This window comes from Dipodomys spectabilis, unplaced genomic scaffold, assembly GCF_019054845.1.
Source record: "Dipodomys spectabilis isolate Male_0828 unplaced genomic scaffold, ASM1905484v1 ptg000017l, whole genome shotgun sequence".
Taxonomy (NCBI): Eukaryota; Metazoa; Chordata; class Mammalia; order Rodentia; family Heteromyidae; genus Dipodomys; species Dipodomys spectabilis.
In genome coordinates this window covers 12,801,606-12,817,227 of record NW_024870694.1, presented here as the reverse complement: position 1 = coordinate 12,817,227, position 15,622 = coordinate 12,801,606, and the positions used below count along the sequence as shown (strand labels likewise).

At 40.1% G+C, this 15,622-nt stretch overlaps 1 protein-coding gene across 1 annotated transcript in view; it reads right to left on the bottom strand.

The window, feature by feature from the left end:
• Atp13a4 (ATPase 13A4) overlaps positions 1 to 15,003 on the bottom strand; it is a 95,238-nt gene extending 80,235 nt beyond the window's left edge. Inside the window, exons 1-2 of the mRNA XM_042670323.1 lie at positions 14,926 to 15,003; positions 6,173 to 6,346 (exon numbers count right to left, since the gene is read on the bottom strand). Coding sequence (XP_042526257.1) covers positions 6,173 to 6,346; positions 14,926 to 15,003 — 252 coding nt within the window. The remainder of the gene's footprint in view (positions 1 to 6,172; positions 6,347 to 14,925) is intronic.
• Between the last annotated feature and the right edge of the window lie 619 nt (positions 15,004 to 15,622).

Here is a 15,622-nt window from a genome sequence, read left to right as displayed (position 1 = left end):
TGAAGACCAATCTGAACTACTTGGCAAGACCTTGTCTCAAAAAAAAAACCTGATAAATAAATTATTAATCCTATGCAATTACTTTCAGAGTCTGAGTAACTTAAGATGACTAAATTTCTAGTAACTGAGTCAACAAATGGATGAACACATTCTAGGTAGGGTAGAATAACAAGCCAACTTTCTAGAAAACACTTGGACAGAGTTCAGTGTTATATAAGGTTGGCCCCATCAAAGAGGATGGTACTACAAAAAATAACTGACTTTCTAAAAGTAAGGACCAAATGGGAAAGCACATATATAATACTTTCCAAACTAAATCACAAAATATATGATTCCATACTCTAAATAATAATAATAATAATAGCCTCAAAACTATACATCTTTAACATTTTTCTGGCTGTCTAATAAAAATCCTGGATGAAATGGGGGATAGAACATGGGCTTCAGAAGAGAGAATGTGTTTCTAAAAGATACATACAATTGCGTATTCCTACTTCCTCAACACTGGCATTGGTATCTTTGAAATAAGGTACTATTAGAAACCATAAAACTATTTATTACAGATTCAATTCAATGTGCTTATTTAAGTGAAGTAAGAACAGAACACATGCTAGATTCTGTAGAGGAGGAACTCTAAGCCCGTGACCACTATCTTCAAACAACCTCTAATCTAGCAGAAGGAAAAGTATAGACAGAAATGTAACAGAATGAGGAAACCCTTAGGACTTAGAACTAGGTTCAAGTTCTTTGTTCCAAGTCAACTTCCTGTCCTTCTCATCACCTTTTAACTCTTACCCTTTTGGAATTCAAGAAAGTCTTTCTGATTTTATTAGCTTAGTTAAATGTATGTACTCAGACCATAAATGCCAACCTCTCCTAGGTAACACTTTTCATAGCTGGATTTTTGTGCATCCATCTGATAAGCTCCATGAATGATGTCTTTATTTGTCATTATGTTTCCCTGACTTGCACCTGCACATGAATGAGCACTATATATGGTGCCAACTGGAATTCATTGAATTTCTGAAGGAAGGAGAAATGAAAGGAATTCCTGGCCCCAATATTTAGTCGGTGGTAAACTTGCTTGTTCTCTGTAACCTCATCTGTAAGACAGATAATGACAAAGCTCATTTCCCTGGATCATGCATGGAATTTTAATGAAGGCACATCATGAAAAGCACAATAGTCAGAAAGACAGCTCAAAGAGAAGGCAGGACAGGTGAATAAGTCCCTCTAGATCTGGGACAGGGAATGAATCAACAAGAAAGACACAATAGAGAAGGTAATATGTGGTTGAGGAATGAAGATTCTTTTGATAAGTAGTTGTTTTGTTTTTTGTGCTACTGGGGATTGAATTCTGAGCCTCTCACAGCTAGGCAAGCATCCTACTACTTTAACTATGCCCTCAGCCCTTTTGCTTTTAGTTTGTTTTTCAAAGAAGAGGGTCAGTCTAACTCCGGACACTAGAAGAAGCCTCTCTCTACTTCCAGAGTGTCTGGGACCACAAGCAGGTATCACTGTGCATGGTGTCTATATCTAGAGATAGATAGAGGTAGAGAACATTAATTTCTAACTAGACTGTCACTTGTAAGGACAGGGATTTCTATCTATTCTGTTCAGAACCTATATCAACGTCCAATACCTTGCTGGTGTTCCATAAATACCTATTGAGTGAGTTAGTAAGTGGATGCATATGAGAAAGGCAATATCAGAAAAAAAAAAGTATTAATAAAAGCATGGAAAAATGGTGTCATTCTGGTATGGAGAGCATGAGTTGTGAAAGAAAACACCTCGGAAGAATAGGAATGGAAAGTTATAAGGGGGTCAGTAAACACTAATATTGCTGACTTAAGAGATTCTTGATGGACTGGTGGGCTTTCAGATGCCACTTGCATGACTAATTTGCAGAGTTTCTACATTTTGAACTAAAACTCCCTAGCCCTGACATCTTCAACTAAAACTGAAGGGGAAAACATGTTAAAACATGAAAATGAAGTGCCTTAAGTCAGGCCTTATACATCTGCCCCTCACACAGCTCTCCTCTGCGCACAGGCTTTGACAGTCTGTGACATATAATAACAAAGAAGGAGAAAATGTGTTTATAATTATAACCAAGATGGAAGCTATGGAAATCATCAGGAGCATTTAATTCAAACCACCAATGAATGTCAATCATGTGATTTGCATAGAAACATAACATTGCCACAAATACTGCTTCAAATTCAGAAATAGATGATAAGTAAAATGTCTCTTTAAAATTTATAGAAATAAAAAATGTAATTACTCTTATTTTTTGGAAAAAAATCTTCTGCTTAATAAGAAAGAGGGAACTGAAAATAAATTGGATACTAAAGATTTTCAGTAAGTACATCATGACTTTTTTTAACATTAGAAAATAACAACCTAATCAGTATCTGTCATAATGATCTGTAATCTTACCGGTGCAAGATTGATGATAAATACTGAGCACTGATTTTTTTAATAACATGAAGAACAGATATGCAACAAATTTGCAGGTAGGAGTCACCAAGTGTCCTTAATGGAAAGTTGTTACCATCTAGCTATTATAATATAATTCAAATAAAATCATTTTTAAGTTGTTGTTATTTTAATGCAAACAACCTAACAGTAGACTTTTAAGACCATGGAAACCCGGAACATATTTTTAATCTAAGTTTCAAAGAGTAAGAATGTTTGAAATAATTGAGTTCTTGTCTAATTACTTAAAGACTAATTTAGGACCTCATTTATTTGGAGAGTCTCTGGCTGAGAAAATCCATTTGAAATGACACACAAGAGCAGGTAATTAAATAATTAAAGTTGAAATCAAGATGGAAAAGGCAACATGGGAGTGCCTTGAGGCTGACTGCTTAGCTCTGGGGTGAAGGGGGGGCAGTAAAATTGGGGGAGGTGCTTAATAGACTTCACAGATGAAAAGAAGGGACCAGGGTGGTGATACTCAGCTGCCAGGAAGCCACCAGTGTCTTCCTGAGTATTTTTAGTATATGTCAAGTTGCACAACTGATAGCATACAATTAGAAGATGTCACCTGGCTAGAGGAAGAAGACTCAAGAGTCATATGGTGGGATACATTCTCCCATGTGGGTCTTGGGAGGGCGTGGCAAGCTTGCTGGGTGATAACGTAGGCACAGGGTCCAGATGAGCAGGGCCTTTGGACACAGATGTTCTTTAAATACAGCAAACTGTTCTGCATGGGAAGCTTTGTAAGGTACCCGAGCAATAGCGCACACATATACACACACACACACACACACACACTTAAAAGGGTATTTCACAGTCTGAAAATCATTTTTAAATACATAATCTCACTTCATCCTCATACCAGCTCAAGAAAGGACAAGTACTAACCCCATTTTCCCAGTGAAAGAATGGAGGTCCTGAGAAGTTAGGGAAGGAACTAACTGAAGGTGCTAGGACAAGAAGTCAAACGTTTGACTCCAGATTTCAAAGGTCTGCCAGTGTGTGGCCATTTTAATTTATTTTTTCATTCTTAGTAGATTTTTCTCTCATTCTCTTTCATTTTCCTTTTACTTGTTTTCCTCTCCAAGTCTTTGTTTTCCTCCCTTTCCTTCCCACCTTCTGGCCCACTTCCTCTTCCTGCCCTGATCTAACTGCCAGCAGCTGAGATGCTGTTCGAAACAGCAGGAGGCTTCTCTGCTTCTGCTACAGCAGGACTATTGACCTGTGGGAACTGGTTGGGAGTAGTTGGAAGTTCCTTCAGGGGGAGTTTCTATTTTTCTCATGCTAGAAAATAGGAGCCTCATTGGTTCTTAGATTCACATGTCGCCTCTCATAAATACTTACGTCTCTCATAAAATAAGTCTCTCCCATATAAGAAGTGTTAGTATTTGTGGATAAAACTTTTCTAAGTCCAGGTTATTCTTCTTGAGACTATATAAATACCTATTATCTGGGCCATAAATCTCTTTTCCTCTTCCAAGGACACAGTGAGCTAATTAATGAGACCTATGAATATTTATAGAAATGTTTTTCAACATGTGCTTTCTTATTTTCTTACCAGAAGCATAGGCATTACCTGAGAACTTATTAAAACAGCAATCTTGAGCCCAAATCCTAATCTCATGGATCTGAAACTCTAGGAAATGGGCCTAGCAGTCTGGGTTAGCAGGCCCTTTTGATTATTCTAATGCCAGTTGCTATTGAGAACCACTGATCTCAGTGTAGTTCAGTGGGACTGGCCCTGTACCAGGACCCAGGATATGTGTGACTAAGTCCTGGTCCAGCTTCTTCCTCACATATGAGCTCAAGTAGATTGTGCCACCAACCCAAGTCCCATTTCTTCATTTATCAAATGAAGAAGACTCCAAGAGTAAGTGCCAGGCAGCTTTCTTTCATTCACATGCTGAGTCTTCATGAATCATGCTTTGAGGCATTAGTGTACAACACTCTAGCCTAATGTCATCAATGGGGAGTTAGTCTCTTGCTTCTTCAAGGTCTTAACATATGAGAAAATCTCAACATTCTCCAAAATCCCTAGTTGAACTTGTGAAATGGACCCTCAGTTATTACTTCTAGCCTGATTCACGTGTCAGCCAAGAGGAGACAAAAGAGTCAGTTGTTAAAGGGGCCTGGATCCAGAATGGAGCAAGTCAACAAATTTTATCCAATTCCAAATTTCTGTGTATGTTATTCCAACCTGCAATGCAGAGTTTTGTTATTGTTATTGGTTATTTTTGTTCTTATTGTTTAGAGAATTTTTAGCCAGATATAAGGCTCTAAGTGCATAAATAAATGTCTATTTAGAAAAGTAATTATATATGAAAAGAAGTTAAGCTACTAACAGAGTCTGATTTATCAAAGTTGGTTGTCATTCCAGGCATTTAGTCCGATTCCTTGTTAGAAACACTCAGGAAATCAGTCAGAATGAAGTTCTCCAAGAGACTGTCCTTTTTCATTTTCAGTATGAATATTGGAGTCAGCCTCTCAGTCACTCCATTTAATAGGGTCATCTGCAGGAACTGGGAGGGCAGCGATTGCTGAGTTAGGAAGTCCTTCCCTTGTCACTGTCCTGCAGGAATGATACACCATGCTTAACACATTAGTTCTGAGTGCGACAAGGACGTGGGATGAAAGCAAATACTGTACAGAGACCCTCACCTGATGACAAAGCCCTGGAGCAGCAGACAGAGACAACAATCTCAAGGACAAGTATGTTTGCAGAATGCAACACACTCTGTCAACAACTATGGCTCTTTCAAATCAGCAGGGAAGACAGCATCATTCTCAAAGGGTTGCTCTTCCTCCAGAGGTCATTCCCTTAGAAGTCATTGTGAACACATCAGGCCCGGAGGTATGGGTCAGTATGACTCAACTACATTACTCTAGTTTTCTACGCTATTAACATAGTTATGCTCTGTTCTAACATTTATCAAAATCCACTATTTTTATTAGCAAGTTTTTTATTGTGAAAATACCATACAGAGGGGTTACAATTACATGAGCAAGGTAATGAGTACATTTCTTATCAAGCATTGTTGCCTCCTCCTTTGTTTCCCCTTCCCATCCCTGCCTTCCCATATTCTCCCTCCCCCCACCAAAATCCACTGTTTTTAAAGGCATCTCTGTGAACATAAATCTTAATGAATAACATCATACAGAAATACTTTTGGGGAGGAAGTATAGCTGTGGAGATGGGAGGGAAGGGATGGTAGGGGGAAAACAAAGGAGGAGGCAACAATGCTTGATAAGAAATGTACTCATTACCTTGCTCATGTAATGTAACCCCTCCGTACAGTATTTTCACAATAAAAAAAAACTTTAAAAAAAATGAAATTGTGCCCATACTGGGACTTGGACACTAGGCTCCAGCACTGTCCCTTAGCTTTTGTGCTCAAGGCTGACTGGCCTCTCTACCAGTTGCGCCTCAGCTCCACTTCTGGATTCTCGGTGGTTAATTGGAGATAAGAGCCTCTGCTAGACTTTCCTAAATGGTACTCCTCTGATCTCCACCTCCTGGATAGCTAGGACTATAGATGTGAGCCTATGACTCTAGATGCAAAGTTGTGATGGATCCTCAGACCTCTAAGACTGGAGCTTCTACTGGTCACCTGCCATGTGTGCATCCTCCTCAACCATTCCTCAATACAATATCCAAGAGAAAAAGACCCCAGCTGGGGTCTTTACCACTTACTGTAGTTCTCAGCAACACAACATCTGCTTCCTGCAAAGAACACGGGACACAGTTGGCCCATACATGCCAAGCTGGTCTCCAGTAAAACACCAGGGAGAGGATTCCAAATGAGAAGATGGATCCAGCCAGGCAGAGAGCTTGACGGCAGCCTTGAGTCCGATAACCAAATATTTCCTGAAACAGAATCAAAATGACTTTAAATATTTAATAAACAGTAAATGAAGAGATGCCATCTTGAGTGTTGAAACAGAAACAGAGAATAAATAGATGAGCAGCGTGAAGAGAGGGCAGAGTGAGGAACAGAAAGAATGGGGCAAGATCCCTAAAAAAAGAAGTTTCAGATACCGTCTCTGACCTTCAAGAAAGAGCCCTCTAGCAAGGAGGACCGTAATCAACAGTAGAAGCATCCGCTATCCTATGCCAGGCATTGGCCCAGCTACCCAAAGATGCAGGTAGATGGTCTTGGTTAAGTCTTTCAATCATCTTGATCCCTGTATTATTCTTGATATACTTGGAGTAGAACAAAGTTCATTCTCTGCCTGGGGCATTTTGGTTCATTGGAGCTGCCACTTGCTGAATATATGACCCTCATCATCTCTCAGTTTGTCATCCACAAAATGGAGTTATAGTGCTCACCTTACAGGATTAAATGAGTATACTGCTGCTATGACTTCATACAATTTCCTTGACATTGACTTGAAATTCTGGTCCTGGTATATTGGCAATTAGATCCAAGAATTGCTAAGGTTAATAATTCTGCTCCTACTTAGGACTACATCTTACATTCACAATTAGAACATCAAATTTGGCATCCACAGTCTTCTCTCTCAGCAGATACAGACTTCATTATCAAGCCAGGGGGTGGTGACTCATACCTGTAATCCCAGATACTCAGGAAGTTGAACTCTAGAGAAATGCACGATGAAGCCAACTTAGGCAAAAAAAAAAAAAAAAGCCACAAGACTCCATCTTTCAAAATAACTGGCAAAATGCTGGGCTGAAAGCACAGCTCAAGTTGAGGAGAAGGGTAAGTCCCTAAGTTCAAATCCCATAGCTAGGGAGAAAGGAAGAGGAAGAAAAGGAAGGAAGGATAAAGAGACTTCATTATCAGAAAAGGTTCTGTGATCCTTGGCTCAAAGCTGCTCTCATTTGTACTTATTAGGCACATCCTATTACAGACAGCACATTCAGGAGGTGAATAACATCCTTAGGCATTGTCTATACTGAGTATACTTTTATAAAATGCTCACATTAACTCAGAAATGCAAGCTCTTGACTTACTTTGCCATGTGAAATGTATTTCCTGGCATGAGTTTGGTTTTGCCTCAAGCTCAAGCTATTGCTCTTCAAGTGCCAAGATTGAAATGCAGCAATGCTCTGTTAATCCCACACTGAGCAGATCCCCGTTCTGAGTTTTCTATATGTCCTGAGTTCATCCATCATCTTTTCCCATGTGCTTTGCAGTGTTGCTATATCTTGGCATAGTTCACCTCCCTAACCTCATCATTTTATCACTTTTTACAAACATAGTTAAAAGGTTCCTTATTGAACTGAGCCTGGTGGCTTAATCCTGTCATCCAAGCTACTTAGAAGGCAGAGATCAAGGGATTGCAGTTCAAGGTCGGTCTAGGCAAAAATAAGAGACTTTATCTCAGTGGCCGGGCATGGTAGTGTATGTGTTATCTGAGCTATTGGGGAAACCCAACAGCTCTGGGCTCAGTGGTACATACCTGTCATTCCAGCAATACAAGGTAGCAGAAATAGAAGGATCAAATCCCAGGCTAGCCCAGAGGAGAAAAAGAAGACCTTGCCTTGAAAACAACTAATGCAAATAGGTAGGCTCAAGAGCACCTGCCTGACAAGCACAAGACCCTGATTTCAATTGCCAATACCAAAGGAGAACAAACCCTTCATTACCAGACAGCTGAAGCCCCAGGAAATCTTCATCTCCCTGCACTATCTGTTCCACCACACTGACCTCTCTGTTATTATCTGTTCTGTGATGGGCTATGCAACAAGAGCCCTCTGTAATTTCCAAAGTTTCTTCATGCTTATTCTCAAGATAAAGTAGGCAGGAATTATTTACCTTCATTACTCAGTTAAGTAAGCTTAAGTTTGAAATTATTACACATAATAACAGCTATTTTTAGTAACTATTATTGATAACAATGCTAACAGCTAAAATTTACAGGGCACTTAAATGTTCTTTGCCAACTATTTTGCACATATTACTCCATTTAGTTAAGAAGATTAAATAGGTTTTCCCAAGACATACAGTTCGTAAGTAACTCAAACCAGGGCCTCCAGTCTAGACATTTGCAGCACATGGAAGATCATGTGGACTGGCCATTTCTACTCTTAATGTCTTCTTTATTTTATATTTAATTTCGAATTCATTTAATAAATGTTTGTTAAAGTAGCAGCCAGCTTGGCGCTGGTTAGACTCTTTGTGATTCACACAGAATTTTGGTATTACTAGCTGGGCACTGATGGCTTATGTTTATAAGCCTAGCTACTCAGGAGGCTAAGATCTGAGGATTGTAGCTCAAAGCCAGTCCAGGCAGGAAAGTCCATATGACTCTTATCTTCAATGAACCAGCAAAAAGTCAGAAGTGGAAATATGGCTCTAGAGTTTAAAAAAAGCCAATCAAAAGTGTGAGGCCTTGAGTTCAAATCCCACTACCAGCACAAAAATATAAAATAAAAAATAATGTATCTGCCAAATAACAGGTATATGCCAAAAACAAAGATAAATAAGACAGTGTCACTAACCTACAGAAGCTCATTAATTAGGAGAAAAAACACAAAAAGGTAAGATAAAAACAAAAAAAGCAATGAAAAGGTTATACAGGAAAGTGAATAAAAAGTCATCTGAATGAGGCTCTATTAATAATAACACTAAAGCTAGGTGCCAACGGCTCATGACTGCAATCCTAACTACTCAGAAGGTTGAGATCAAAGGACTGCAGTTTCAAAGGCAGCCCAGGCAAGAAAGTCCATGAGATTCTTATCACCAGTTAACCACTAAAAAAACCATAAGTAGAGCTGTGGTTCAAGTAGAAGCACTCGTCTTGAGCAAAAAAGCTCAGAGACAGCAACCAGGCCCTGAGTTCAAGCCCCAGGATCAGCACAAATAGTAGTAGTAGCAACAACGACAACAACAATAATAATAGTAATAATAATAATAGAATAACAGAAAACCAGAGTGCCCAGGCAAATAATCCAAGCCTTCTGTTAGCCCACAGTGCCACTCTGAAAGCTTCCTACTCTATAATACAATTCCACTTACTGGCTCATGACCCATGACACATTGCTAAATTTTCTGTACAAAGGATGGGGGGAAAATGTTCACAAGGAGAGCTCAATTATTGCTTATTGAGCTGAGTGAAATTGTACTGAGTTGAAGTGAGTTCCATCACAGGGACTATTAACAGATACTGGGTTTAAATTGTAAAAATTAGCATGGGGCCATTATTATCATGGGGTAGCAATTACTTTCTACATTGACAGAGTGCCTTGCATCTCTTCTGAGTATGCTGTTGGTAACTCTCCTGCTACCCTGCACTCTCCCCACGATGACTTCCCAGGGCAGGAAAAGGATCAATAAGCCAAAAGAGAGAGCATTAGAAAAATGTCAAAGAAATAATACACAAATAGTAACATTCCTGGCAGACTAGGTACATTCCTGAACAGCACAGTATCCCTTCCTCTCTTCTTCCTTATCCACACATTCTTCTTCTTCTGACCCTGGGTATGTAAGTTCTATGCCTCCCTAACAAGCTTCACTTCTGGATCCCAGGTATCTAGGTATCTCTCTTATAGTGCCCCCTAAACTCAAGAAACCAAACTGTGTACTACCCAAAGCTATAGTTGAAACCTCTCCCAGCAATAAGGTCAACAGAGGGTCAGAATCAGCCCTCAGAAGAAGACACCAGGACTCATATATACTAACTACTTCATAGATTCAGGAGAGATTCCAGACCCACAAGACAGTGCTGCTCCAGAGGGTTCATCTAGTGGACCAGTCAAGCTGATCTTTCAGAGTTTATTGGAATGTGTGTGTGTGTACATGTATGTGCACAGGTGTTTGGTATTGGGGCTTGAACTCTCAGCCTTGTGCTCTCACCATTTTTTTTTATTTAAGGCTGGTACTATACCACTTGAAGAATGCCTCCACTTCTACCTTTTCCATCAAGCCTGGCTTCAAACATCAATCTCAGCCTCCTGAGTAGCTAGGATTACAGGTATGAGTCACCAGCACTTGGCTTATTCTCAGTATTGTAACTTAGGATCTAATACAAATAAGCAGTTTGGAATAAAGAAGCGTATAGACAGCAGAACACAGAAATGCAAGCAAGAGTGACAACTGGAGCAGGACAATGGCTGCCCCCAATAAAGCTGCCTAGGGTGTCATTATATGTGGGCCCACCCCATCCTGTGATCATCACTCAGCCTTCTGGACACAGATTGCCAGCAGAACCATCTCTCTAGGGAAGATTCAAGGTCAGCATATCTCAAAAAAACTTGAAAGCCTGACCAGATACATATATGGGCTATGTTAAGCACCTATCCTGCCCTCACGAGCATCAGCTGCACATTGTGACTATGCTGCTAGAGAAGCCCTATTAGGCTCTGGTATCTTCTCTGGCCATTTGTGCCTTCATTAAACACATCCATTCTTACAATCAAATTGTATTCCAATCCTGTTGTCCTAGCAGTCATTTAGTCTCCTTGAGACAAGGTTGGATTGCTCTACAAAGTTTCGTTAAACATTTAAAAATATTCTTTTGCAGGATATGATGCTTATTAGGTAGGTGCTCTATCACTTGAGCCACATTTCCAGCCTTTTTTACATTTTTTTTTTGGCCACTCCTAAACTCTGGGCTTAGGTGCCATCTGTGAGCTTCAATTGCTCAAGACTAACATTCTACCACTTGAGCCACAGTGCCACTTCCAGCTTTTTTTGGTAATTTATTGGAGATAAAAGTCTCGTGAACTTTCCTGCTGGGGCTGGCTTTGAACCATGATCCTCAGATCTCATCCTCCTGAGTAGCTAGGATTACAGGCCTGAGCCACCAGAACCTGGCTACACTGGTTATCTTTTTTTGTTTGTTTTTTAACTAAGTTTTTTATTATGAAAATACTGTGCAGAGGAGTTACAAGGTTACACATGAGCAAGGTAATGAGTACATTTGTTATCAAGCATTGCTTTTCCCCTACCATCCCTTCCCTCCCATCTCCACAACTATACTCTGGTTTCTCTTCAGATCGCATAAATCTTTCGCCTTTACACTGGTTATCTTTGAGGTAGGATTTTACTTCATCCTTCACTATGATACCCCTACCTGTGCTGCTTCATGTTGCTGAGGGTACAGGCTTTGCTACTACACCTAGCCATTGGTTGAAATGGAGTCTCTACACTTCTATGCCCAAGCTGATCTCGAACCCCAAACCCCCACCTTTGTCTACCAATTAGCTAGGAATACAGGTTTGAGATACTGAACTCCACAAAAGATTCAATTTTAAAAGTTAATCTCCCTGGAGATAATCTCTGTTCTCTTATTAATTTGTATGCCTTATATCAAATGTTAAATAAAGATAATTTCCCCCACTGCTCCTCCCTCTCTTTCCTTAATTTCTGCTTTTAGTAGTTTGTTTGCCATTCTTTAGTAAAAAGATAGCCTCATTAGCTCCTAAGTTAATTTGATGTTGAAATTAAGGAAGGAAATCCTTATCCTGAATAACCTAATTTAGAAATGTGGAGTTTCACAAGGAATAGGTTTGGTTTGCAAAGAGGTTTCCTGTAAGTAGTTCTTCACAATTTATTTCAGCTCTCCGTTTTTATTTTCACATTAAAAATTATGTTTTCTACTTTTCCTTTAAAATAAATCAAGAATTATGAAAATAGTGTCTTGTCCCCCTGAGAAGATGAAGAGAGGAATGACAAATCATCTAGTTAAACACAGCTGGTCATGGTGGTCAAGGCCTCCTAACACTGACAAGGCTAAAGCAGGAAGTTTGAGTTTAAGTCCTGTCTGAGCTACAAAGAGAGACTCTGTATCCAGAAAGGAAAGAAGGAGAGAAGGAAAGAAAGAAAGAGAAAAAGAGAAAAGAGGAAAAAAAGGAAAGAGAGAGAAGAGAAAGAGAGAAAAAAGGGAAAATGGAAAGGGAGAAAGAAAGAGAAGAGAGTGCATCTGTCATTCGGGCTTCTGTTCTGGCTTTTCTGGTGAATTCCCAATTACTATTGTGCAGACCTTGCTAATTTCCCAGTCCTGTACGTTACTTTACAGGAAAAAATATTAACAATAAAAAATAATCTCTAACAGTAACTCCCTCACAGCTGAGTCCACTTTCTATAATCAGCACTGATGGGATGACATAAGGAGACCTGGATCCTTAGGAGCCAAATGGCCTGAATGCCACTATTCCTAGTGGCAGATAGCTGCAATGTCACTTAACCCAATTCCATTTCCCAATTTGGAATGTCACTTCACTTCTCTCCATTCCCAGCTTTGGAATGTCACTTCTCTGGTCACTGACTCTCTTTTGCTCTTGCCACAACTCTACCTCGTGTGATTTCTGTGAGAAACAGTAGGCCAACATCTGTACCAGGTGTCAGACTTTTGAAAGGAAGAAATGATCATTTAAAAAAATGTTCCAGTGCTGTAATCCCCAGCCTAAAGTCTTCACAATACCTCTGTTTTCATTCAGTTTTGCAATGGTGTCACTCCTTGAAACAAGAAACTAAATTTGACAAAATAAGTACCTAGAAGACGAAATATGTATTGTCATGGGGGAGAGGGCTACCAGAGTGGAGAGATGAACAAAGAGAAGAAGGATGGGTAAATGCTGTCATAACATTCAATGTCTGATAGAAATAGGTCATTTTAGGGGATAAGTGGGGTCAGGAGAGATGGAGAAGAACAATGGAAGGAGTAACATTGATTAAGATTCATTGTACTATTAAAGACAATAAAAAAGGATGAGAAAAAAATCACCTACGTCTAAGGCCCAGGGTGAGGTAAGATAAATTTATCATTCTCCAAGTACTAACAGGAAGATGATGAATTTAAAATAACTATAATTCAGGACAGAAAAACATTAAGTGCCATACAAAAAAAGCACAGAGGAAAAAATTAGTTTCAAATGGTGAAGAGGTCCTACTGAGATGATAATTAGCAAAAGCCTTCCAGGAAAATTGCTTCTTAAAATTTACTTGGAAAGAAACTGTAGACGTTTCAATAATTGGGAGAAAAAAAAAGAGTAGGAGAAAGCCGACCTCGAGTAGAAGACACTCTTGCTGAGTCTAGAAACAAGGAGAATGGTAAAGGCCAAAATGTCACTTCAACAAGAGGCTCATGTAGTATAGTGTGACAATCCAGTCACACAGCGTTAGAACATACAACTTTAGGTGGAGTCCCAATATGTGTACACTACTACAGCTAGCCAGCAGAAGATTGACTAAACTACACCTGCTCTTTCATCTTTCCTCATCCTCAGCCATAGGTGGGCCTTTCAGGGTTGCTCTGAAATTAACATTCCCAGAGCTAATAGGGGCAGAACTTACTGCCCATGTCCGCTCTAGCAGAGCAGGTCTGATGATAGATGTAGGCAAGACAGTTCTCCGTGGGGCTTTGACATCTTTTGACTAATCAAAGTTTCATATCCTTTCCTTAGCCAGCATGTTGTCAGCCTGAGCTATGGAAATCCTAGTTACACCAGTAGGCTGGTTAAAAGCTACCCATTCCACCCTTTGGCAGGAGACAAGATGGTAACACCTACTCTGTGAATAATTGTCCACCCAAACTTGGACTGAAGGCCATGAAAACACACAGTTTCTGTCTGCAATGACTTCTTACTTTGTTCCCATTGCTCTAACCACATATTTTCCCATGTGTGGCTTTAATACTCATAACCCTGTAAAGAAGATAATTCAGCCATGGGTCAGAACAAGGAAGATAAGGTTCAAGGAGGTCAGAGTACATACCAAGAGCCACCCAACTGACAGATACCAAAGCCAAGGCCTTCCTAATGAAAACTCTTTCCACCCAACAAGCCTATCCCTTATACAGGTCTTCCCTCCTCCTCACTTCTCTGATATTATTCTCATCTGCAGTGTCACAAAGGACAGTGCTTGAACACTTGCTGATTGTTTATATTTGCTAATGGATGTGCTGCCCAGACAAGTTCTTAAAGTTCCTTAAACAGGTTTTCCCAAGCATCAAACTGCAAAGTGAGAAGAAATGGGCCAAGCGAACTCCACCCAGCTAGACAGCGATTTCTGTAGACAGTATGCTAATCTCTGAGTCTAGTAAACTTGGGCAAGAGGTATTTTCCAGGCTCTACTGTGAAACTTCTCTTGCTGGAGATATGTTTGGTATAATGAGGACTAGAGTTGGTCTTTGCTCCTGATTGCTGACACAAAACTAGTAAAGCTCTTTGAATCTGCTCGAGAATTTAAAGACGTTTTGTTCATTCTATTGAGACCTTTTAAACCATACCTGGGTTTGTCTTAAAAAGTGAACATAGATTTCATGAAACCCTAAGGTTTCTCCTGGGCTCCTGGATAGCTTTAGGATGGGGGGCTACTGCGCTCCTTTAGTGAGGGGAGAGAAGTTAGCCTGCATTCAAAAACAGTCTTACCTGTATAATAGAATATCCATGAGACCCTCTAAATGATAGGATCAGAGAGCTTTAGAATTGACCCTCGTATCCAGAAGCCAGGAGAGTATCACACCCCAGCTTCACCTCACGTTATGGACCTCATCATCTGGCCTCCCATTGTTATCTTTTATAGTACGTTGAATGTCTTGAATAGTTTTGTGAGCCATTCTAACGTATCATTGAACTTGAAAGAGTTTGGAAATCACTCAACTTAGTGACGACTCAAACAAAAGTATATAAAACCTGGAGATCTAATGCATGAGACCAGCCTCTGAGCATGTAGAGCCTGTGGATCTGACATTAACTTTGGTTAGTTAATAGCAGAATTTTTAATTGAATTATAGAGCATCCATTTGAGATCTAGAGAATTAGTTGATGTCAGAAAGAGAAAAAAACCCACATATTTTGCCCCAGAAACAGGGTGCGGGGGGAAACACACCAATATTTTTTGGGGAGGTCCGGTCGTGGGGCCTGAACTCTGGGCCAGGGCGCTGTCCCTCAGCTCTTCAGCTCAAGGCTAGCGCTCTACCACTTGAGCCACAGCACCATTTCCAGCTTTTTTCTTTTTGCTTATGTGGTGCTGAAGAATGGAACCCAGGGCCTCAGGTATGCAAGGCAAGCGCTCTACCACTGAGCCACCTTCCCAGCCCCACAGACCAATATTTGAAAGCACTGACACATGAGCATCTTAGCCACTTTATCCAAACAGCCCACTTTTTGTGCAATAGACAGACCCATTTTGGACCAGATAAAGTGGTTTATGCCTCTATTCCCAAGCTGAAGAGG